Source organism: Pezoporus wallicus, unplaced genomic scaffold, assembly GCF_028554395.1.
Source record: "Pezoporus wallicus isolate ANWC-B61680 ecotype Strahan unplaced genomic scaffold, APGP_CSIRO_Pwel_v1 contig_8803, whole genome shotgun sequence".
NCBI classification, from domain to species: Eukaryota; Metazoa; Chordata; class Aves; order Psittaciformes; family Psittacidae; genus Pezoporus; species Pezoporus wallicus.
The window spans coordinates 1,389,372-1,413,732 of record NW_026635049.1 but is presented as its reverse complement, the minus strand read 5'-3'; the positions used below and the strand labels follow the sequence as shown (position 1 = coordinate 1,413,732).

At 41.9% G+C, this 24,361-nt stretch overlaps 1 protein-coding gene across 5 annotated transcripts in view; it reads right to left on the bottom strand.

Moving 5' to 3' along the window:
* The window catches only part of CUNH8orf48 (chromosome unknown C8orf48 homolog), a 59,816-nt gene extending 39,534 nt beyond the window's left edge, over positions 1–20,282 (bottom strand). For 2 of the 5 annotated variants that reach the window (XM_057401057.1, XM_057401067.1), the window contains exons 1-6: positions 20,229–20,282; positions 17,790–18,003; positions 16,138–16,260; positions 9,960–10,192; positions 8,261–8,413; positions 7,399–7,483 (exon numbers count right to left, since the gene is read on the bottom strand). In XM_057401057.1, coding sequence (XP_057257040.1) covers positions 7,399–7,483; positions 8,261–8,413; positions 9,960–10,192; positions 16,138–16,260; positions 17,790–17,994 — 799 coding nt within the window. In that variant the 5' untranslated portion in view covers positions 17,995–18,003; positions 20,229–20,282. The other 3 variants (XR_008971179.1, XM_057401076.1, XM_057401091.1) reach the window with 3 other exon arrangements.
* Between the last annotated feature and the right edge of the window lie 4,079 nt (positions 20,283–24,361).

The following is a 24,361-nucleotide window of genomic DNA, read 5'->3' as shown; positions in this document are numbered from 1 at the left end:
GGTCCAACCCTTTCTTAGTAGGATGCTGCAGTATGAGCCAAGACATTTACCTCTACTACTACCATGGTCTCACCATTGCTCAGCAGAGGTGAATAACCACTTCCCTCAACTCGCTGACAGCACTTTAATGCCTATAAAAGTAGCCTCCTCCCAAAATGCAGCTGAAGCACAAGCAGTACTTTGCAAACTCTTAATAGCATTCCTGTTCTGCTTTTCAAAGCACTCATACCTGAATTGATGATGGTGAAATGAAGTTACAAATAACATTCACTCACCTTCTTGGAACAGTACCAGATACCTAATTATTTTTCTATCTTTTCCATTTTCTGTTCCCCATAGGGATCTAATAGCTGTGGATACCAATGAGATGAGACACAGGTTCAGGCAAGTATGACAAGATTTGATTTTCATTAGCACTGAGACAATTCCACCTTCCTAGACTTTCATGTGGGTGGTGGACACTTAGCTACTCCATAAATCAGGAGGGCATTTCTCAGTTCCTTAAGTTCTTTTAGTGCAATTTCTTTCTTCAGGCTCTTGAGAAGGATGTAAAATACATGGCCAAGTAGCACTGAAATATTCTATTGTCATAACTTCCTGATATACGACTTGCCAGTAGTGCACCATGCAGGCATTCATCAAAGATGTGGTATGTTGCACTTACTCCCCTACGTGAAGTGAACTTCCAATCGGCTTTGCAAGCACAGATTCTTTTGTCCTAAACTACAGTAAAATCTGGCTTTTCAACTTTAAAACTAACATTTATTTTTGCCTACGTGAACATATTGTTCCAAACTGGCAAGAGCTGCTCATTTACATCTTTTAACACCAACAGAATGCTAAGCTATAGTAAACAGTCTTTATTACAAACCAGAGCATGCTGTTAATTAGAAAGAGAGACCCTCAGTGCTCTGCAAGCCCGAGTGGGATGAATCCTGTGAAGAGGATGAATTACAATTGCATCCTGTCAGAGCACCTCTGAGCAAACAGTTCTGCTGTGAGAGCTCTGAAGCCTAATTTTGGCCTCAAAGCATTTGGGAGTAGGGTGGAGGGGGTTTAGAGCAAGCTGTTATTTGAAATAAATAGCTCTGAAAGTGCTTACAGCTCCTCAAAGTACAATATCTTGGGGCCAAATCCTCCTGTCCCGAGTGGCAGCAGAAATAGGCAAAAAGCAGAGCAGCCTTGCTCCTCATCACAGTTAACTCTTAACATGAGATTTGGAACAGGGAAGACCAGCTCCTTGCCTTCTCCAGAGCAGCTCTTGACTTCAGAACTGCTGAGATGAGTAAGTTTGTTAGGACTTGTCACACACAGCATGTATCAGAGCCAAATGCCTTGGATGTATTTGAAATTCTATCAGAACTATGAAAGAGTAAGGGTTTTAATTCTAGGTTACAGCTTCCTGCCTTTAGGAGAGCTCACCTCTTCAGTAACTCTGTGCCATTTCTCACCCAGGTCATTTTTCCAGGTTCCAGAGCTACAATCAGTGAGGACATCTCCTGAAATCCAGTGTAACGAGGACAAAAACCCCAAATCCCCTTCAGACAAGGCAAGTCTGAGAGCAAATATCGAAGAAGAGGGGAAAATAACTCCCCTGCGTTAACCTGAGAGGTACTGTGTCAGCTGATTTTGTTAATGCCTGATGTCAGCAAAACCAAGCTGCCCCTCAGTAAGAAAATACACCTTTGATTTCACTCTATGGGGAGTATTTGAGGGAAGAAGAAACCTCTCAGTGAAGAAACCCCCTAAGGTATAAACTACACTTGTTGCAGTGCTTGTTTTCCTTTTGCGCCTGCAGATAAGCCCTATCACCACAATGTTACTGGAAAATTGATTTTCTCTGGTTATCTCTTCAAGAAAAAGAGCCTCAAACTGCAGCCAGCTGAGAGCAGCCTTCCCTGCCCCATGACAGAGACACCATCACATACCTGACTTGCACAACTTTGGATATAGATGACCTGTACTGCAAACTCCGTGACACCCACTGCACTCCTTGGCTCCATCAACCAGCAAAGCCTCTGAGCCCCATCTATGCCTGGGGATCCTGAGGAGAAACCTGCCTCACAGATGCCACAGGTGACAAGGGAACCATAGTTCTTGCTTCTTCAGAAGTCCTGATCCAGGGAGAACAGCCACTGCATCCCAATGAGGCCCAAGTTCAAAGAAGTCCCTGTACCTGCACTTCTGGCCTCAACAGACTATGAAAGCTTTGCTAACCTGAACACCACAAGAGACACTGAAACCACGCAGCTAGAGGGGTCCCTCTCATCCACCATTGCACTGGTAATAGTGCTGGTTATCATCTTCTCTTTGTTAACAACATCCCTAGTAACCTACTGCTTTCACAAGTGGAAACTGAGAGGTAAAAGACTCCAGAAGGCACAAGAGGAGTATCAGAAAGACCAAGAAAAGAGCATTTTTCAAAGCACGCCTGGACTAGTTTCATAGAAAGACTCCAAAGGATTCACCATGAAATGCTCTTGCATTACCTGAACATGGAAATAATAAAAGAATGGCAACTATGACATTTCTAAGCAAACCTATCCTTGTTTTATCTCATTTATAAGAGTTGTTGGCAGTTTGGAGATTTCCTACAGCTTTATTATACATATATATATTTATATAGTCTCATTTGTGCAAAGTAAACCCAAGGCAATCACGTATTTTTGATCTCTGTTGTATTACTAAACCAGTGCATTTAAATGTGTTGCTCACACTCCTTCAGAAACCCACTGGCCTGTGGAAGGCAGAAGGTCAGGTCTGGTTATTGCAAAGCAACACAGCAGCTCAGTAAAGCTCAGTGGAGTTGTGTTGTTTTGCACCCATCTAATCATCTGGCTGAAGATTGTGAAATCCAATTGGAGTCTTAAAGTAAATCAGGTTCTCAGACACTCAGCAGTAGCAGCCTGGTCCTGAAAGCTCCCAGCTGAAGAACCTTCCACATCTTCAGCAGCAGTTCCATGCAGAGGGCATGCAGGACCCAGCCCTATGTGCATTTGCAGGTGGTAAGTCAGTATTTCTTTCAGGCGAGGTTCAGTGACGTGGGGTGGTAGTGGCATTCCAACTGCAAGTGGATTAAAGACCTCCAGTGCTCCTGAAACCCAATTTACCAACTTAACACCCTTTTTAAACTAGGCTTGTACTTCTTTTTAAACCAACCATACGATGGTGTGTTTTTATTTTCACAGCCTGTAATATGTCATGGGGAAATGGCAGCTCTGTTGTGAGTAGCATCTCTAAGTCACATTTTCTAACAAAGTGATGGATGTAATATTAATATACTTCATTGTTTTAAAAAGTAGGAACCATGTAAAATTACAAGAAGCCCTGCTCAAGTAGCTAGCTTGCCTGCACTTGCCAGTAATGCTGTATGTATTTTTAAACAAGCTATAATACTGTGATGCTGTAAACTTACTTCTGTAGGCAAAAAATGTTCTAGTTAAAAATGTCAAGATGAAGGATGTAAATGTTCTTAAAGTGCTATCAACTAAAGAGATGAATTTTCACAGAAGATTCTAAAGGATTCTGTTACATGCTACAGATCTATTTTACAAACCTATTTATGGATCAAACATACTAGTCTATGTGAGAACAAACAGTACTATTTTATTACAAAATAAATGAATAAATAAGCAGTGCATATCCACGCCCAGAAGCTGGAAAATGTTTCTTTTTTAAGGTACCCTAATCAATTCTATAAGTAACTTGAAAGACAAAGGCTCTAGTACCTTACTGACAGAAGGTATATGCTCCCCCTCCCTTTCCTCCCATACAGATCATTCTGCTGTCAGTGCAAAGATCCACAGAATCCTTGTGGAGGGAAGGGGAGCAGTTAGCTAGCTGCATCAAAGCAATGCAACTGTAGTATCTGTAACATTAATGTATGTATTTACAGAATTAAACCACATTAAGCATGGTGGCATTCAGAAGACCAACCCTGTTGCAGGCAGTGACAATCTGCATGTAGCATTTACATCAGCTCTCACTGAGCAGAGACAATACAAAGTCCTTCTCTGAAAATCATACTGAATGGTGATAAAAATCTCAGGTGGAAGAAGGGAAGTATGTTTCAAATGCTTTAAAAATACATAGCTGGAAGCACTCCAGCTCTTGCTGGTGTGTGTGTGTAGGATTTGCAATAACTGAAAGCTACAATTCAGGTTCTCACTGAAGAAGAATCTGGGCATTAAAAATTTTCCAGAGAACATGATCCCTTCCAGCAGCAAAACCTTGTCCTCAGTGCACCAGCTCAGGAGTTTTGTCAGGTTCCCAGTACAAATAAGTGAGCTCAGCTCCAAACCTTGGAAGCTGATCAAACTGGCTATGCTAAAAAAATAGATAGAACACTAAAGTGACTCTTACAAATGACAAATACAAAGCCCCGTGGCCCAACAGATGGTTAGAAACAAGGCTGAGGAATGACTGAGCCTGGAATCAGGCTGGGGTTTTTTATAGAGAAAGCGAGGGCAGATGAATGTGGAAATTACATTGCTGCTGTCCTCAGGAAACTGATCTGAATGATAATCTGATGAATATAGATTTATCCAAAGAGTCAGTTATGAACTATAATATCGCATACACCTAAACCAAGATATATACGATAAACCCTTCTGCATTCGTACAAAGTTCAGAGCAATGAACCCTACCACATCACAAATCATTAAGATTAAATAATGCAACCATGTGCAGCACAAAGCTAGAAAGCAAAGCTCCAAAGTACTTTTAATGGGCAGATTGATTTGTTTCAGTCCTAGAGCTGCTTACCACATGAATCAGCCCTGATCCACCTCACTCCTTTTATGCCCCAGCAAGCACAAAGGAGCCCATGAATCAATATTTCTTGATCATAGTTTTAGAGTGTTTCTCTGGATCAAAAGAAAAACCTACTGCTGAGGAAGGTGGGAGAGGGCAGCTCCTGTGAGGGGAAAAGGAAGAGACATGATCCACTGTTTGGTTTTACTTCGCCTGCATCTTCCATGGCAGAATTTTGGGATCTCAAAGCTCAGCCACTGCAGGAATGTACGATAAATTGAGAGACTCAGATTACTCATTCCATTGTACATCCCTAATAGCTGCTACAAGAAAGCAGAAGGCAAACACTCAGATCTCAAAGACATTTTTGATAAGAAAAATAAATGAGAACTGTAGTAAGCAGTAGGAAAACACATGCAAAAGACATGAGCAAAACACTTTGATTTTTCAAAGGAGCTATCTGAATTCTTTGTAACATTTATGCAAACAGGAGTCATACAGCTGCTGCACTGCAAACAGGAATGCTATTTTACAGACAAACGTTGTCAGGTGCCTACCCCAAACAGCTCACAGTTCAGTGTATTTATATAAAAGCTTGACAAGAGTTGTGAAGAAGTATTTCAGTGTGTCCAGAAAGCACCTCTGTACTGAAAGCAGAAAAATCAATGTGCTACCTTTCACTTACAGAAATAATTAATCTGTATTTAGAGTCCTGGAAGTCACTTTCTGTGGTTGTTATAAGGGCTGAAATCTGCACTCGCTGTCAATAACAACAAAATTACAGTTACAAAGGATTTGACTCCTGATCATCACTTCTGTACCTGACAGCCTCTATGAGACTTCCCACGAATAACAGGTATCCTTTGCCCAGTGTTGGGCTGATTGCTGGAGGCTTTGAAAGACTTGAGAGAAACAGGAAATACAGTCCAAAGCAAGGAACAGGGATGGAGTAGCTCAAACGAACAGGTTTGTAAGATTGGAGGGTAGGAAAATTAAAGGATTTAAACATTTCTAAGGATTACAGAATAATGGGAAGAGACGGTAGCTATGTATTCTGCAGTGACAATTCTAAAGTTAAGACCAAGCTTAGGGGAATATTTTTGATGGAATACTAAAACTGCTGCTTGCAAGAAACCAGACTGAGCTGCCCATGAAGCCCTGAACAGCTTAGGGCTGCGTTGTTTTCACTTGGGGCTTGACCTACTCAGGATCAGCTCCCAGTGAAATCATTCAAGGCAGGTTTTTAAGCACCAAAAGGCAGATACTCACTGACATAGATCGGCTTAGCTACCTCTATATCCAAGCCTTTCTTTCCAGATATTCTACTGCTCTGTGAGAAGTGAAAACAAGAGGCTAAACAGCCCTCAAGCACTCTTAAACAATATACAGCATACAGAAGAAAATAACTACATAGGTACAAAATATAAAACCAAATGCAACAGTATATACTGGTCCCAAAATGGGTAAATAAAACACAACAGTAAGACTTAATTCTATTTGTAACAAAAATTCAGGAAGAGTTCAATAGGATATCCCTCCAAGGTTCCCACAGCTTTCAGAGATCTAAACACACAGATGTCAAGAAACTGGAGACTGAGGAAACAGTAACTTCATGACCCACATAGGCCCAACGGTCACAGGGTCACTGCAAGAACAATGCAACAGCTCTTCCTGTCAGCAGTGCTCACAAAGGTGGGCTGCACTCGTGCCCATAGATCAGGAGACATCTGAAGCTCTGGAGAAGCTGACTTCATTGTCTAACCCACTGAGATCCCCAGCATAAAACCATTTTATTTGGATGTCTGCTATACACCAATCCTTCATCCAGCTATATTTTTGAGAAGACAGTGACTTTGCCATCATGAAAACAAATCACAAAGGATTACAATAAATTTCAAAGTGTATTAAAAACAATAATGTCAAAAATATTATCTGGCATCTCAATCCCACTTGAATTTATGTTATTTATTCCCATTTTAATCTACATTGTTTTTTCTCTTCTTAAACACCTACGCTACATAGGTCCCATGCTTCATTTATTATCATTTCTCGTCCTGTTGGCATCCACAGGCTCCCTGATCAATTTCTGTTATAGTCTCATTATCTGAGTTCTGTAAATAGGATATTTCATTTTATTCCTTTCTGTAGTCACTTTGCAACCTTCTTTCTCTCCTCCACCTGCGGCTCTCCATTTACCATGAGACAGTGGGCAAAGATTGAGATTCAGTAATCACACCTCCCTACCCTGGAAAAGGGAATCATTTATTTTTCTTATGGATGGAAGCAGCTGTGAGCTGCTCTGAAATCCCACAGGCAATCCCACAAAAAACAATCCTTACTACTTGTCAGCTTAATAATAGAAAGTGTTGGCTCCCATCATGTGAAAAATGTATATAGCTGGATCACAATATATTGCAACATTTGCATTTGGATGAATAAAGAGCTGAATCACAACCCAGACACCAGCATGCTGGGCACAGCAGGTTCCACCTGCAAGAATATTAAAGCATTACCCAATTCATCACTGACAAAACATGTCATATCCACAGCCCTTGGCATTCAGATGGGACTGCTCCCAGAAAACTCCCCCCATTCTTTATGTCCCCGAGTTACGTTTACTGCTTTCAGGCCTGAATATTTCCTTACCTTTCAGCCTTTGCCTTAGGTTCCTGGGATCCTCTGAAGGTTTGGGTAAGCTTCTGAGTGCTTCTCCTAGAAGTGTAAACGTATCCTGAAATAAAAAGGAAACACAGATTATTTGGGTTTGGAGTGAATGGAGTCACAGTGGGCATTATTAAATAACAAAAAACCAAATTCCCACTCTGCTCACAAATACAGAGATCAATCTCAGGGCTTCAGGAAGCACTACTTGCTCACTGCTTAGAAAAGACCTGCTTTCAATCCGACTCCCTTTCAACAAAGGAGAGAAGAGTTTTTCCTGAAGGAAGATCATCCTGAGGAATAGCACCAGAAGACCCAATGCATTCTATAAGTTGTAGCTTACATTGCCTACCATCTGCTCCAAGGTTATTCCCTAACAATAAAGCTGGACCCTTTGTGACAGCAGACACACAGAAGGCAGTTCTTCCAAGAAGCAGTAACAGTCTGTGTGAGAGGCCTTAGCCACCATAAAATGTTGCAGTGCCCTATCCTGAGACTTCTACACCAAAAGATGAATAAGAAAGTAGGAGCACAATCGCCTATTGTCACATTATTTTGTTACTTATATTTTGTCTTGGACAGTCTGTCAGAAAACAAGCTGTGGAGAAATAATCCAGACATACCCACAACAATTACATGACACCCTGGGAAAGACCTTCAGCTAAGGAAACTCAAATTACTTGATCAGTTATGTTAGTCCCAAGCATTTTATTAATGATAAGGAGCACTGCATCTAGGTCAATCTGATCCCACTGCCCAAAGTCAGAGGGAAACCTGGCTTACAGATTTCTTTAGTTACTGTATGGGTAAGATGTACCACAACTTTTCTTTAACAACATTTGCTTACTCTTAAGTAAATCTGTTCTTCCAGTTTCTCTTGGATTAAAGCACTTTCCATCAGAACCTTCTTTCTTCTGCAGAAGGTGATCTTGGCTAGCTCTGCCTCCTTCTCCTGACAGTCAGGGCACACCGAGGGATCGTGGATCCGAGTTTCTGTCACCTGAAAAATGAGACTTTGATGCAATGAGCAAAGTTTGTCTCAGCAAAATATGACTACCCCATTAAGAACAAGCAATAAACATACAGATACAGTCTAAAGACAAAGATGTGCTTTGATAGGCAGTTGTAAATTATTTTGTAATAAGTACTGCTCCTACAGTACTACTTAATTCCTTGGTCAGTTTACCCACCACAAAGTCTTAAGCATTACACAAATCCCAGCATTTGTGCATTTATGAAATAGCAATAATAGTCTCTTATGTAATTTACACAGATTCCACCTGGTTACATAAACCAAACAAGCTACTACAAAAGCAATGCAATCAATCCTAAAATGTCAAGTCCCAAACCTCTTCGTCTTCTTCCTTGACGACTTCTCTACATAAAAATGTTATTACACTGAGGTAAAGCCAGAAGCAAATAGACACAGAAGTCAGCTACCGCTCTTAGAAAATGTATTACCACACTGTAAGATAAGAGGCAATAAGAATTCTACAAAATTTGGATGGTGGGTTGGTTACCATTAATACAGTGAAAGAATGCAGATGGCTGAAGCATCAGAGCAATTTTAAGAAACAGGAAGCCTGAAAAACTGACTTTAAAAGTATCACAGCTGCTTACCTGGCATAGGCATTGCAGGGGAGTACATTATCACTTTTGCTCTGCTACGACAATAAAGCCAGCAAATGACATTGAAATAAACCAAAATAAATTGCTGATTACTACTCAAAGCTCATTTTCTGCTTTATCAGAAATACTTGACCAGATGCAGACATTCTGTACTAATCTCAAAGTACAGACATTTCCAAGGCCCAGATTTACAGGCAAAGGCATCTGTAGGTAACAGTGACTACTCAAATCTGTATCACCACATATTCAAATCCATCTGCAAGCACAAGGCAAGAATGCAAGTATCACTGGCCAAAAAAAGAAGAGTCTTTAGGCTCTCAGATGCAGAGCTGAAAGGAAGAGCCATGTCAGAATGTGTTTTACAAGGGGGAAAAGGCACCAGGCTGGTGAAAAAGAAAAGCACTCTGAACTGTGTAAAAATGATGGATGCTTCTTAATATAGGAACTGATGTCACCAAGATCCTACTGGGCATGTTTTAATTCTTAACATGACCTAATGTTTAAGCTGGAAGCAGGAGGAGGCTTTGTTTTTGGAATACTTCTAATACTGGAGTCACAAGCAAACAACATGCAGAGTACTTCCATAAATAACAGTTGCAAACATAACCATCAAAGCAGGCTGTTTTCTTCAGCTGATCCAGGGTTTATTGTGGACTGCAGTAACTGCCCACCCAGCCTGGCTCAACCCCACAAATCAGGACTTTATCAGCAGACAGTGTTCTGTAATGATGGGTTGTTTACCAGCAACAGTTCTGCAGCAGTGTCAAATAAATGAGAAAGGTATATCTTGAGATACAGAGCAAAAATCTCTCAGAGGCCTGAGTATGCCATAAGGGCTATCTGATCTGATCCTTACATTACAGCTTTCTCAAGCAGTGGTTCTCCCAAAAAACCGTATTGTTTCTTCCTTGCAGTACCTGTTTAACAGTCTCACCGATGTTTTTCAGGCGGATTCTGTTCATCAGCCCATCAGGAACAATGCAGCTCAAGTCATTTGTGTCTGGTTTCTTTGCTGTCAATCCCAGCTGCAGCTTTCTTGACTTGTCACTATTTGTCTGCTTGGAGATCAGCTGCTGATGCATCCCACTTATCTTCTTAGTGCAAAAGGACCTGAGAGCATCCAGTTCTTCACCTGAGAGTTCACTCATTTCTGTCAGGCATAGATCAACTAAACAAAAGTGTTAATCACTGTATTAAAGGGAAGAATTCTATCTGTGGAACCCAATAAAAACCCAAACCCAATGTTAAGCCTAGAGTCAACAACTGTAATAACAGCAGTGCAAAGTTTAAATACAAACCTGGATGATAACTGTAGGAATAAACATCTGTATGAGTAGTCTTCGAAAGAAGGGAGGACATAAGAACTCTAAAGAATTAGACTACTTAATGATATGGCACATATACATTAATAAAGCAACTACTTAAGTGCTGTGATGTTAAACTGAGTTTCCATTATTGTCTAATACAGATTCAGCTTCTTCGGACATGAAACTGAAACTTGCTAAACCAAAATGACTTCATATTTAAAAAGAGCTATGCACCTAGTAACTCTGAGGAGTAACTCCTAAGACACTGAAAAATTAGTGCAGCACCTATTGAAAACACCTCAAATATATTCTACAACCTACAGTTAGGCTTTTTAAAACTAATATTAGAAAATACTTTCCTCTAAAGCTTCAATGATCATTTCCTAAACTCTTTCTATGACCTTGTTTAAACATCTTTCACCTTCTCTTATCCTTCCCAGTGGCATGTAATTACAAATAAAAAGAGAGCTTATACTTCAGATGGGCAGGCAAGGATGGAATTACAGCTTCATTCAATGCTTAGTGGGAGATTTTCCACAGGCTTAAACACAGCCAATCAGTAGAGCGTTTCATGAGCATCAGCATGTAACGATGCTGTGTAGTACGATGCTGCCCTAAGATACCACTGCTTTCAATTATATAAACAAGGAGAGTACCTCCCTACCTTTATTACACAGGTTTCGGTTTTATGCAACTACTGAGGCCCAACTAAACACTTTACGGTGTGTAATTAAAGGAGAAATGAGAAGACAAAACACTGCTGTAAGCATTACTAAAGTCTCATCAACACCTTTGCACGTAGCTAATGCTAACACAGCGTTCCCTTCTCAGGGCTCCACTCTGACCACCAGAAGAGTGTTTGTTTTCACTCAAAGTCTTCAGAAATGAATTATACTGCCCATTCAGCTGGAAAAGAACAGCAAAAAAGAATTTTCCACTCGAAAATTTAAAAAACCCCTCCATTTCAGTGCTTGAATTCAGTTTTACTTTTTCTAGACAAACACTGCCTATTTCACTGTGTTTGCCTGCAATCAGTGCATTGGCATTCCAGTCTTGTGGAGTACCCTGGCACAACTACAACAAATCCTTAAAACACTGAACAACATGAATGTAGAACTTTGCCTAAATGCATTGCAATGAGTTTAGTCTCAAGTACACAAGACAGAGCTGTGGAATCCTGCAAGGAACCCAAGCATCTCTTCAGAAATGCAGTCAATCTCTATAAAGGATAAGGGGATCTCTAGTTAAGCCTAAGCAAAGCAGGAATCTTGCATATGGGCTCTGCTGAACATTTGTGACAGTTTAATACCAGCCTAATACAATCATTTCAGTTTCTCCTGGCATCCAGAAGCCCATTTAATTCAGAATTGGTTTCTAATAGTGCATGAATTGGGAGCTGCCATACACCCACCCACCTGCTCCATTTGCACCTACAGACTTGAGAAGAAACAGCAGCAAAGAGAACAGCATTTTAAACCTGACTGCACAACCAATTTCAAAAGGTTACTTGCTTAATATTAATTCATGCTTAACAGTAAATAAGCTCAATGAATAAAAACGATCAAGGATCAAGGACTGTCATTTTACTGGAACAACAAAAAAATTGATGAGAACAGTCAGGACACAGTTAAAAGTTAGTCTTTGAGTGCACAACTGTTGACACTTTCAGATTTTCTCCTGGTTGTGCAAGGTTCACCTGTCCTTCAGCTGAAGGAAAAGAGGATCTCAGCACTTGCTGTGGTGCTTGGGATTATTTCTAGTGCTTTTCACATCGTCCCTCCTTTCCATCTCCAAACTAGACATGCTTGAACACTCCATCTCCATTTGTGTGGCAGACTTAAATGTCACTGCACGTCTGCCCACAGAGAACCCCTGTCAGGGTCAATTACTGTTCCAGAAGTAGATTTTGCTGCTGCTTGGCTGCCCCGCATCCTGCATTCCCATATTCCCTGTGCTGGAGAGGAATAAAGCAGGAACAGGTGACGAGAGTAGCAAAACCAGACACCAGAATAGGGATCCAGTCAGAGCCATGTATCATACAGCAGTAAGGTCACAAAGCACAGAGTATGAGAAAGTGAAGCCCAACAAACTGGACCAAGAAGCTGCTGTGATTAAAGCAGCACTCAGTGTGTACCAACAGAGGTAAGCTCATTTCCATGTCTACATTCTAAACCCTGCTGTGCAGTTTATAACTGACCTACATAGATTTTGCTTTCTGCATGCAACTACATCTTTAAATATGACATTTTAAATCTGTATGAGTGGAGGGAGAAAAGTAAAGAAAAGCTTCACTGAGCTTCCTTTTCCTTTGATGTCTAACTGATTTAACAGGAAAATAGGCAGGCACTTTGTTGTTATTATGTGCTACCAATGCTCTATTTTAAGAGGAAAAAAAAGTAAGACAGTTAAAGGAGAGGTAATTATGAAAGGTAGGAATTGACAACTATTCTTCAGGAACATTTTAATTCTGCATTTCAGGATGTACACTTGAGTGCAGCAGTTCAGATCAACACACATGCAGCACCTCCAGCAAATGGTGTTTGAAAGCCTCGTGCAGGTAACACACAACTGATACAGTTGAAAACACCAGGCTCTTTACTGGCTTTAAATTAATAATTGTAATAAAGTTCCTCCAGCATGGTGAAGGATACCCCCAGTTTCCACTACCATTACTGAGACAGCAGAACAGCAAGAACCCTGCAGAATCCACATCTTTTGGAAAAAAAACACCTCTTTCCCAGCTCCATTAATGAACTGCATTCATTTTCTTTACAAGCAGAGGTTTCCCTTTAGATGTCTCTGGCTGGAATTCCTCCACGTAGCCTACATTAACATTATCCTACTACAGAATCATAACTGAAGTTTGGAGTCTCAGGGCCTAACTAGATCTGCAGGAATCCCATAACCAGTGCATGTTATCAAGCAGTAACCTTTAGTACTGAAAAAACTCAGGAATGGGAAAGCGCCAGCACAGGCTGTTAGATACCCGCTCCCTTCACCAAACAGAGCAATAGGATGCTTTCTCTATGCTCATAAATAAGACTACTACAACTTCCAATGAACACTTCCAATAAAGTACTGCTATTTGGCAAGTCAATAATCAAACACTTGGACATAAGGAAATTTGTTCACAAAGTGAATATGAAATAGATCAACTCTGAAATACTCTGGACAAGCTGGAAAACAATCTGATAAAAAAAGAAATGCTTTTACTTCCCTCTTTGTGCACATGCCAGCACCTTTCACCTTAACACCACAAACCACAGGTACTTATGTGCCTGTATCTACACTGGCCTTTTTTACTTACAGATCTCCCAGCATCGACACCACTATCATAGTAACAATAATGGCTTAATGGGTGATATTGACTGAACTGTATTTCAGCCACAAAACTGCTCAGGCATTTCTGTGCCTCTAAGTAACATTAATAACTAAATCACTCTCTCTCTTTTGCCAGCAACAGTGCAGTGGTAACACTGCAGAAAAATAAATGAGCAGTCTTTAATGCAGACATATTACAAATGTGAGAGCAAACCTCTGAACACAGAGTAAGTCAGAGCATTAAAGCCCCATATGGACTTTTACATACACCTGAAGAAATGCAGTTTCTTGCAGTAAAGGTGGCTGATGGTCTTTAGAATAATTCGGATGGAAACGGGGACTTTGAGTCATTTTGTGATGCACTTACCTAATAACAGCTCGTTGCTACAACACTGGGGTAGAAGGGCAGAGGAAGACAGAAAGACAACTGTGACAAAACTTCTCACTTCTCTCAAGGCCAGCAGCCAGGGTTTTCCTTTTTCAGCCCACCAAGAAAACTATGACAAGTAAGAATATCATTCCAGGACATTCCCATATGAAAACCAGGGATCCCCCCTTTTAATTCTATCAGTAGTAAGATAATAAAAAGAAGTTCTGTTTTATTACCTGAAGACAAATGCAGAAGTACCATGTATGCTCAGCATATACAAGTCATTTTGCTGAGTTTACTGAGGTGAACAATGGTAAGCTCATCTTCTATTTTATTTAATAGAAAATATCTCCAATTTGGTAACATAACAAGAAGCTTAGGGGTTACCAAGTACTGAATGAAGTTAAAGAGCAGGAGGCATTTGTAGATGTTAGTATCCAGAAGCTGATGTGCCGATTTTGTTTCTATATTAATATTCCATGACTAAAGCAATGTAGTACATGGCTGAGTATGACTGATGCTGATGAGTTTAGGGATAACTTGTCAATCACATGAAAGAAGCATAAGCATGAACCTTATTTTATGCTCTTAATGTTGACAATGGTTGGGAAAAGTGTGACAATGTACCTAAGAAGTGCTTGGCTGCCACAATGACAAGCAACAGGGCAAGCAGACAGAAGACAAGACAGCCCCTTATCCATCAGCACAAGCTAATGAAACAGAGCTTGCTGCTCAAGACTGACTCTCCTCACCCATTAAAGCCCATAAACCAAAGGAAGAATGTTCCCTTATGCAAAACTAAAAACATCTGAAATTAAGAGGAAATATCTTCCCCATCTTCCCAACTGTTATCTTCCAAAGGAAAGCTCTGCAGAGATGGAAAACTTCCTCCACGTTACACCATTATTTATCACTCATTCAATGAGCTCATCAGGTACTTTCTGTGTCCCTATGAATCAAACAGTCTCAAGATTCTGATGCAAAATAATTTAGGAAGACTTTAAAACAGAAGAGATGTTCCACTCTATATTAACCATCTTCTCACTTGAATACATGGCATTCTTGGAAATCTAGCAACAGAAAGATAAATGCTGAAGATGAGTCAGGAGCTCACACATTGACTCACCACTATTGTGAATGAGCCACACAATTAATAGCCTAAAAATTATCTTGGGTCATGTTTTGCTATGATACATATGGATGGTTTGAGGATGTTTGTGGATAAATACAGTGCCATTAAGCACCTAGGCAGGAGGATCTCCCCAGTTCATCACTCCTACAGGTGACGTGCAACGCTTCAGAGTTCGATCACTTTTCATGTACATACAGACTGAGAAAATTCCCCTCCTGCTTCAATTATTTTTGCTCAACTACAGCTTTCTTGCTCTTTTAAATTTGCTTTTTTCTTTCTCATCAAAAATAGTATCTCTGACCCATTTTTTAGAAAGACTTAAGCAGGACTTGCATCCCACCATCTGCTCTCACAGTTCCTTGCATAACCAGTACATGCAAACAGAATCCTTCCTTCCTTCCTCCCTTCCCCTCTCCTCCTCAAGCCACTACATCATTGTGTTGGGTAAAGCTGCTCCATTGTTCTTGCTAAAATTGGTGCCCTGCTGCCTCCCTCAGCTTGGGAAAGGAACTAAAACATGGCAAGGAAGTAATTCAATAATTAGCATCACTGATAACACAATTAACTCTGAAGTCATGTTTATTTTGGAGGGAAAAGACCCACAGTCCAAGTACCTGAAGAGAAAAGGAGAAAAGCTAAATAGCCAAGTAATATTTTGAGGATTACATTTGAATTTAAAATGTGGATACACTTTTTAATGCATTTATCCAGATCTTGTGATAATGCATCACTACAATAATGTCACCGCTTCAGAGGCAAAGCCATGTGTGCGTTACGGGACACAAAGTGCTTTCCGAGAAAGTATGAAAGAGAAACTTCATACTTAATTACATAGCTAATGAAACCAGGCCGATTCCTGGCTCAACTTTAACAGCTTGCACAGAAAAATTAAGTCTAGTTACAAGTTGATATCCCCTTTCAAAAGTAGCAAGAATTACAACCTCTACTAAAGTTACTGAACTCACCAGCATGAGTTTTGATGACCGATCCATCTTGCTTAATGTCAGATTTTTTAGTTATTAGACCAATCCAGCGTCCCACGAGATCTCTTTCTGCAGCTGCAGAATCTGCTACTTCAGGCTGCTCATCTACAAGGAAAATGAGGTAGCTTTGAACATATATTGTAAAGGAAACAGCACTGCAGAAAAAGAAAGTGGGAGGCAAATAATCCTCCACTTGAATGAGACAGATTTCACTGGTGAGGGAAAAGGAACCCCAAGCCACAGGACTACACAGGCAAGATCAGTGATTCTGGGGTGCTGAGAAAGCTGCTGTCATATGAAGTATTTCATATGACCCATTTCTTATCACCCCACTGAATGACAATATATGATACACTGAGAAAAACAGAGGCTACTGCTTAGAGCTTGTGACACAGCCACTTTACCTGTAATGCCAACTTAACCTCAATCTACCTCCTCCCACATTCAGCCCATCACTTATTTTCAGGCCTACACAGGCTCCTCCTGTGTGGCAGGACAAGTACTCTTGGAAGTGCAGGTCAACTGTTTTGAGGAATGGATTCAGGTGAAAAATAACATGGGACAGGAAAAATAAAGAATCTCTGTTCTCCAGCTTGTTCCAGTACAACTCCAGTTCCACAGAAACTGAGGAAACAGCAAAGATGTGAAACAGAGTAGCTGGGAAAAGTCTCAAGAGGTCTGAAAAGTCACGGCCACACCAGCAAGATGCACATGGCGTGGTCCCAGTTCCAACTACTGAGCACACTATGGAAGTGCCTGACTTCTCTACTCCATTTTCAGGGTTTTCATCTCAAATTCAGTGGGCTTATACAAGGAAATAATGTGTCCATGACAGGTTTTCTGTAGCTTTTATTATTTATACATGCTGTTCGCAGCAAGATATATTGCAGAAAGCATTCCATTTCCAAAAATATTCTCCTGAAATGATTCCCCAGTTTCTCATTTAACTGGTAGTATTCAGAAGACTTCATAATTTTATGAAGCATTAACCTTGTAAAGATAAAAAGTGATAACACTTATTAAAAAAGCTCTCTATACACACAGCTTGTATTCCTTGATGCCAGAAATAAGGATTTCTGTGTTAGACATGAAATAATTTAAAATAACCTATTATAGCTCCAGAAAAGAAGGTTCATTAAAACCCTTGTAAACCTTGGTTATTAAAACCCATTTGTAAAACCCCAAAATTTTAAGCAAAACTGTTAAATCTCTTAGACCCTTCAATTATACCAATTTAACACGAATTGACACTAAGGTAATGATCATTTCTATTCAAATTTTTGAAGCTCTGATATCTAAATCTATATCTTGTGCTACACTATACATGGTTTATATTCATGTATGCACATCTGACAGCAAATTCTGGCCCACACTGTTGGGATTTCATGCCTAAACCATAACTGGGAAGTATTCCTAACGGTAATGGTGTTGGTTATTACTGCAGAGTGAAAAAAGCCCACCCAAGTCAAATGTTGGATGGATGAGGGATATCTCTACTAGACTTGTCTACAATTTTTACATTTTTGCTGATATGAATCTCCACTGCACAGATTTAAAGAGAGGTCTCAAGCATGGCAAGTTCTGCATACCTGCATGGTTTCAGCCTGCCAACTGTGACATGCTTTCCAACATACCTGACACAGCAGAGCCCTCCAAATCCTCTGTGGAACAATATGATTCAGGTGGGTCACTTTCTCTCTGCCAGTGGGCTTCCTCGTCCTCACTGAAGGACTCAAAGGTATCTTCTGAGTAGTGCAAACCAGAGCTGCTATGGCTCTGGCTCAGTTCCATCTGCTGCTTTTTGTAGTCACCAGAGCTATCTGCTGGGGCAGTCAGCATGGTGCAGCACTGGAAATAAAACAAGAGCATGCAGCAGGTTGTTATACAGGAGTGAGTGGGTTACTTAAGGCATTGGGGAACATGTGGAGGGCTGCTGCTCAGCTCACACTCAATTTAGCTGCCATAACAGGTGAATGAAACCTCTACTTCATCACCACACAGGGTCGAGTCAACACCCTTCAAAACATTACTGCTCATCAGGGTAGTACGCAGTTAAGATGTGCTGGGTAAGCACCCAGTAACAATTACCACTAAACACCAGCAATGAATTCTGAGCAGCATCCCTTTCTAATCCGTAGTGAATTACAGCAACACTTGGATAAATACATTCATTAAAGCAAAAAGTAATTGAAAAAAATTATTTTTTGCCTTTAGATTAAGCCTCTCACCACTCAAAAAGCAAAACTTCCTTGTTCTGCTTCAATCAGTCTAGAAAATTAAAAAGAAAACATAACAAGCACCAGCCAGTTGATGTTCTCAAATTAGTCACACTCCCAATGTGAAAAAGAGAAATCAAGTTCTCCAGATTCAAGCTCCAACAACAAAGCAAACCTCAGACACCTGTCATGTAACAGACAGACTTTCAAGCTTTGCTCTTACTTACTTTACCTTTTTCTATTAGAAAGATGAAATACCCCTTCTACCTTTGAATTTAAGGACTTAAATAACTTTATCCAGAATAATTCTGATTCTATTTCTTCCTAATCTCATAAAGTAAGGCAAGTAAAAGTCCAGAGGTTTTCTTTTTAGGTTTGACACAGTCCCCAGAATTAAAGAGTTGTTCTGATCTTGCATTAAATATTAATCAACACTAAGCAATTATTTTGCTTGTTACACCACCACTGATACAGGCTGGAGCTAGTTATTAAGATCAAGTCTGCTGGAGGAAACCATAGGAAATACAGAGTCAATTAGCTCTCCATCCCATAGCTGACCTAAGACGCTGTAGCTGCCCAAGCAGCATATGGATGGTGAAGGAGTCAGAAGATGAATTCCAGCAAGTAACATGACTGGCTAAATTAGAAACGCTTCAGAGTATCAGATATGACTGATATTAGCTGATTTTCACAGTGAAAAATAGGTATTGGCTACAACATCAGCAAATAAATAACTCGGAAGCCATAAGTACACTTATAAATAGGAAATAAAACATGTTTACAGGCAACAGGAGTAAAAACACAGCTTTTACTCCTCATGAGGCTGAGGCAATATCTACCCTAACAGCCTGGCAGAATGCAAGCTTAGGGCTTCAGGACAGCTTCTGAAAGACAGAAGCCACAGAACTGCTTAAACTGTGTTCCAAAGAACCTTTTTACCATACAGACACGGTGACGAAACCTTCACCACCACTGACACTGCTATGATACGGCACCAAAACCAGAAAGAACTCTAGAAGTAAGCCTGTGGGAACAGATCTCCATCCTCTCAGTAAGGAAAAATGTGATTGCAGCACACTACTCATGAAAAAAAAAAAAAAAAGCAGCATTTTCACCAAGTAACAGGCAATTAAAACTCTTCTCTGTGCACTTTCTAGTTAAAACCCAAAGGCAACAGATGTAGGGGGGTGTTTGTTGGGGTTTTTTGATCATAGAATGGTTTGAGTTGCAAGGACCTCAAAGCTCATCCAGTTCCAACCCCCTGCCACAGGCAGGGACACCTTCCACTAGAGCAGGTCACTCCAAGCCCCTGTGTCCAACCTGGCCTTGAACACTGCCAGGGATGGGGCAGCCACAGCTTCTCTGGGCACCCTGTGCCAGCACCTCAGCACCCTCACAGGGAAGAGCTTCTGCCTAAGAGCTCATCTCAATCTCCCCTCTGGCAGGTTAAAGCCATTCCCCTTGTCCTGTCCCTACAGGCCCTTGTCCAAAGCCCCTCTCCAGGTTTCCTGTAGCCCCTTTAGGCATTGGCGCTGCTCTGAAGTCTCCCATTAAGGAGCCTTCTCTTCTCCAGGCTGAACCAGCCCAATCACGGGTATGACCTTTCCAAAACTATTAAACACTTACTTTAGCTGACAAATTCCCTTTAGAAAACCCTGCCAGGACCCAGATCCTCAGCCTATGTCACCACACGGCTTGCAGACATCAGGCCTTCTTGAAACCTCCCCAGGGACGAGCCCCAGCACCTCCACTCGCCCGGCTGGGAGAGCTTTGCTGGCCGGGCCGGTAACGAGCCACAGAGCGGGAACCCCAGCTGCGCCTGCCCCCCTCCCTCCGCCTCCCCTTGACACCAGGCACCTTCCCCTCCGGCCTCACACGGGCTCCACACCTCCTCCTCTCCTCACACCGCCGCCATGGCTGGAGCTCCTTACCGGGGCCCACCCGCACACACGGTACCAGCAGCCCCTGCGCGCTGCGCTTCGAGCCGCGGCGGAGCAGCCCTGATGAAGGCGGCCCCAGGACGGGGCGTGCCCGCCGAGCTCCCGAAACCCTCCCCCGTGCGCTTCAAACAGCGGCAACGCCGATTCCCGGCTCGCGGCTCCGCCCCGGCGGGCCGCGGAGCTGGGGGAAGGACCCTGAGGGCAGCGGGTGGGGCCGGCGCGGTGAGGGCGGTGCCGCCGCCTCCCTCATGTGTGGCGCTGAGGCGGGCAGGGCCTGAGGGGTGTTTGGTTAAAGCAGGTCATGTTTCTGTGTAGTTGATACAAGATCAGAGAATAGTTTGGGTTGGAAAGGACCTTAAGATCATCCGGTTCCAACCCCCCTGCCGTGGGCAGGGACACCTCACACTAAACCAGGGCACCCAAGGCTCTGTCCAACCTGGCCTTGAACACCACCAGGGATGGAGCATTCACAACTTCCTTGGGCAACCAATTCCAGTGCCTCACCACCCTCACAGTAAGGACCTTATTCTTTATATCCATCTAAACTTCCCCTGTTTAAGTTTGAACCCATTACCCTTTGTGCTATCACTACAGTCCCTAATGAAGAGTCCCTCCCCAGCATCCCTATAGGTCCCCTTCAGATACTGGAAGGCTGCTCTGAGGTCTCCAAACAGCCTTCTCTTCTCCAGCCTGAACAGCCCCAACTTTCTCAGCCTGTCTTCATACAGGAGGTGCTCCAGCCCCTGATCATCCTCGTGGCCTCCTCTGGACTTGTTCCAACAGTTCCATGTCCTTTTTATGCTGAGGACACCAGAACTGCACACAATGCTCCAGGTGAGGTCTCACGAGAGCAGAGTAGAGGGGCAGGATCACCTCCTTGGACCTGCTGGTCACGCTCCTTTTGATGCAGCCCAGGATATGGTTGCTTTCTGGGCTGTGAGCGCACACTGAAGCTGGCTCATGTTCATTTTCTCATCGACCAACACCCCCAAGTCCTTCTCCACAGGGCTGCTCTGAATCTCTTCTCTGCCCAACCTGTAGCTGTGTACCTTTTATGTTGGAAGCATGGCCAGATACAGCCAGGACAGGCCAGGGGCCAGTGTGGGTAATGCAAAGCCCTGCGTTGTCTTAGGGTGCTTGTTGTAGCATAGCTGCTGCCTCGGATGCAGCCCTGATGTGGAAATAAGGTACAAGAGGTTTGTCTTTCAGGGTGTGAAATCTATCTGTAGCTTGAGGTGCGATTTCAGTAGGTTACCTCATGATAAAAGCAGCTCTTCTGTAGACTGTGATCTTGGTTTGATGCCCCTGGTTCAGGTTAGCTGTTAACACCACCTTTTCTCTTACAGTGAAATCATCCTTTTCATCAAGAAAAGCTTATTCTTCAGTTCTAGGATGCACAGTGTGCTGCCTGGCATGCAACCTGTTGCCTGTCAGTTGCAGAGGTGCTTTATCCTCATAAGCAGCTTGTGCTGTATTTGGACTCACTTCCCAAGGTCTCAGCTTGGCTGGGGTCTTCAGGACCCTTCTCTCGGGTATGATTGGGCACAATACATGGTGTTAACAGCTCAAGTGATCTTTTCCCTCTTGAAAGAGAGGACTCTGTGCTCCAACTAAACGTGTAATATAAAGAAAGCCTGGCCAGCATAATGAGATAGATCCACAGTATTGCAGAGGAGCAGATAAATGCGTTGGTACAGAGGAGTGTAAAGCAAAGTGGAACAAACAGGTCTGCCTACATGTTTAAAGATTCAGTTGTTCCCTGCTTTCTGCAGAGCAGACTGTGTGGTGCTGGCCCTTTTCATTTCGTCTAGCTTGCTACAAGAAATTAAAGTCATTTACACATGCTAACCACTTCTTTTACGTTTTCCATCCATACAAATTATAGTGGTGATCAGGGATGTGTGCAACTGCAAATGGAAGGGGCAATTACCCATGCTGCAGGAAGTGGGAGTCAGCTGAATAGCAATGAGACCCAGGCTGTCAACATGATGAAGGGAGGAAAATTAAATTAAGAAAGTGGATGCCATTTAGATCAGCAAACTCTGCATTGTGTACTAAACCTCTCCAGCCCAAAGAGTCACCTTTCATTGATTGTTCTGTGTTGTGTGTTCCTTCCTAGGAAAGCAATGTTGTGAACAAGCTAGCGAGCACCCAAGCTGGGTAAGATCAGTGTCAGGAAGAATCTCAGAGGTAGGCTGACAATTTTCATGTTCTGGGTTATAAATGATGGTGAAATAGGGTTGGGAGAAATATCAGTAAAGTTCTAATCAAGGTAGTAACACAGAGTAACTTGAGATCCTCACAGTTTCCACTAAATACTTCCCTGGCAGCTTGATGCTTGATTATTTATACCTGTCCTTTGTTTTTATGGGTATTAGATTATTACTGACCTGGTTGGTCTTTGAATTTTTTTCCTAGAGGTTAAAGATTTTGTAGTTTCATGTGGTCCTTTTTAAAATTCATAATTTCAGAGCATGGAAAATGCATTGTTCTATCAAGTTTATTTCTCTGACATTTATTCAGTGGAGGATGTGATCCTAATATTAAAAGCTTTTGATCTGAAGCCCAGGGTACAGCTAATTCTTTTCATTGGTCTGCCCTAAACCATCATTTCATTATGGTGGTTCCCCTTGCTGGTGGCTAGGAAATTAATATGTTGAACAGCATAATTATTTGAACCAGTATTTGTTTTTAAAGGATTTGTGGGTGATAACAGATGGTTCAACCCAGTTGTGTCAAAAGGCATTAAGATTTCTGTCTGGTAATGTCATGGAGTTGGTCCTGTATAAAGCCATAAATAATACTATGTGAGAAGCAGCAACAGGCTTTTACTTCAACTCATCTCTTTATCATATGCTACATTAAATTTAAACACAGTTGTTGAATTCCTTTGTGTGGGTAAAAGCTTTTAGATGTCTCCTTCTATTAAAGTTGTAATATCCCTTTTAACCAGAGGGCTGCATAAGAACTCATACTGGCTAGGTATGTTTCTCAAATAATCATAATCTCATGAATGCTGCCAGCAGAACTAATTGGACTGACACAACGAGGTTCAGGAGCCAGCTGGAGGATTATGGCATGAGGCCACTGGAACTCAGTGTATTCTGATGGTGGAGAAAATGAATGTGACTCATTAGATCGTCATTAGATGCTCATAAGCATTATTCTATATGGAAAGGCAGGTGGCTTGAGGTGGGTTGTTTTGAACTCTGGAAATATGAAGGACAAATGCAAGAACTCATACAATAGAGGTTTTCTTTATCAGTGCTTCATTGAAAGTACCAACAAGTAGCACCTCAGAGCCATGAATTATTGCTGTGAGAGGATAGTTTGGAAACATTACAAAGGAAACACTCGAGGGCATGCAGCATCTCAGGAAGTTGTTCAGGGCCTGCCAGATTTAAGATGGTCATTTTGGTTTCCATTAATTCACATCTCTAATTAGGAAATGGATTTATCTTTGCTTCTAGTTGCTGGAGACTGGCTGGTGTCCATGGCAGGACAGAAGTGTGCATACAAATTAAATGTTGAAAGGGTCCACTGATTTTCAGCAAGGAAAAATGTAGACCTGTACTTGTAGGTAGCTGTTGTTAATTACGTTTTGGTTAGTAGCAGGAAACCACAATTAGCTGCATTTTCACAAGGCTTTAAGGTGGAGAAAAGTGGACTAGAAATCTTTTGTGGGAAAGAGGTAAACCGTCTCTTGCTATGTTGCCCTATGTCTCAGTAGCATCTCTGCAGGCAGGTACACTTTTACCTTGGTCAGGCTTGGTAACCACCCTTGGGAGAAATATCCAGTGAAGATCCTGGTTGTGAAGAATGTGGCAAGTGTCTTTTTATACCAATCTTTGTGTTGCTCCTGTGGGTTGCTGGAGAGCACTGTACACCTTCCCCAGTGTAACCTGAGGAAAGGGTGTCCTTAGGATGAAGCAAAGCAGAAATCACCACTAGTGGTTGTAAGGGCACCACAGCTGCATTTCCAAGGCTGGTGATGATCTCAGTGCACAGGCTGGATTAGCATAACTACGCTCTACCTTTCTGATTTTGCTT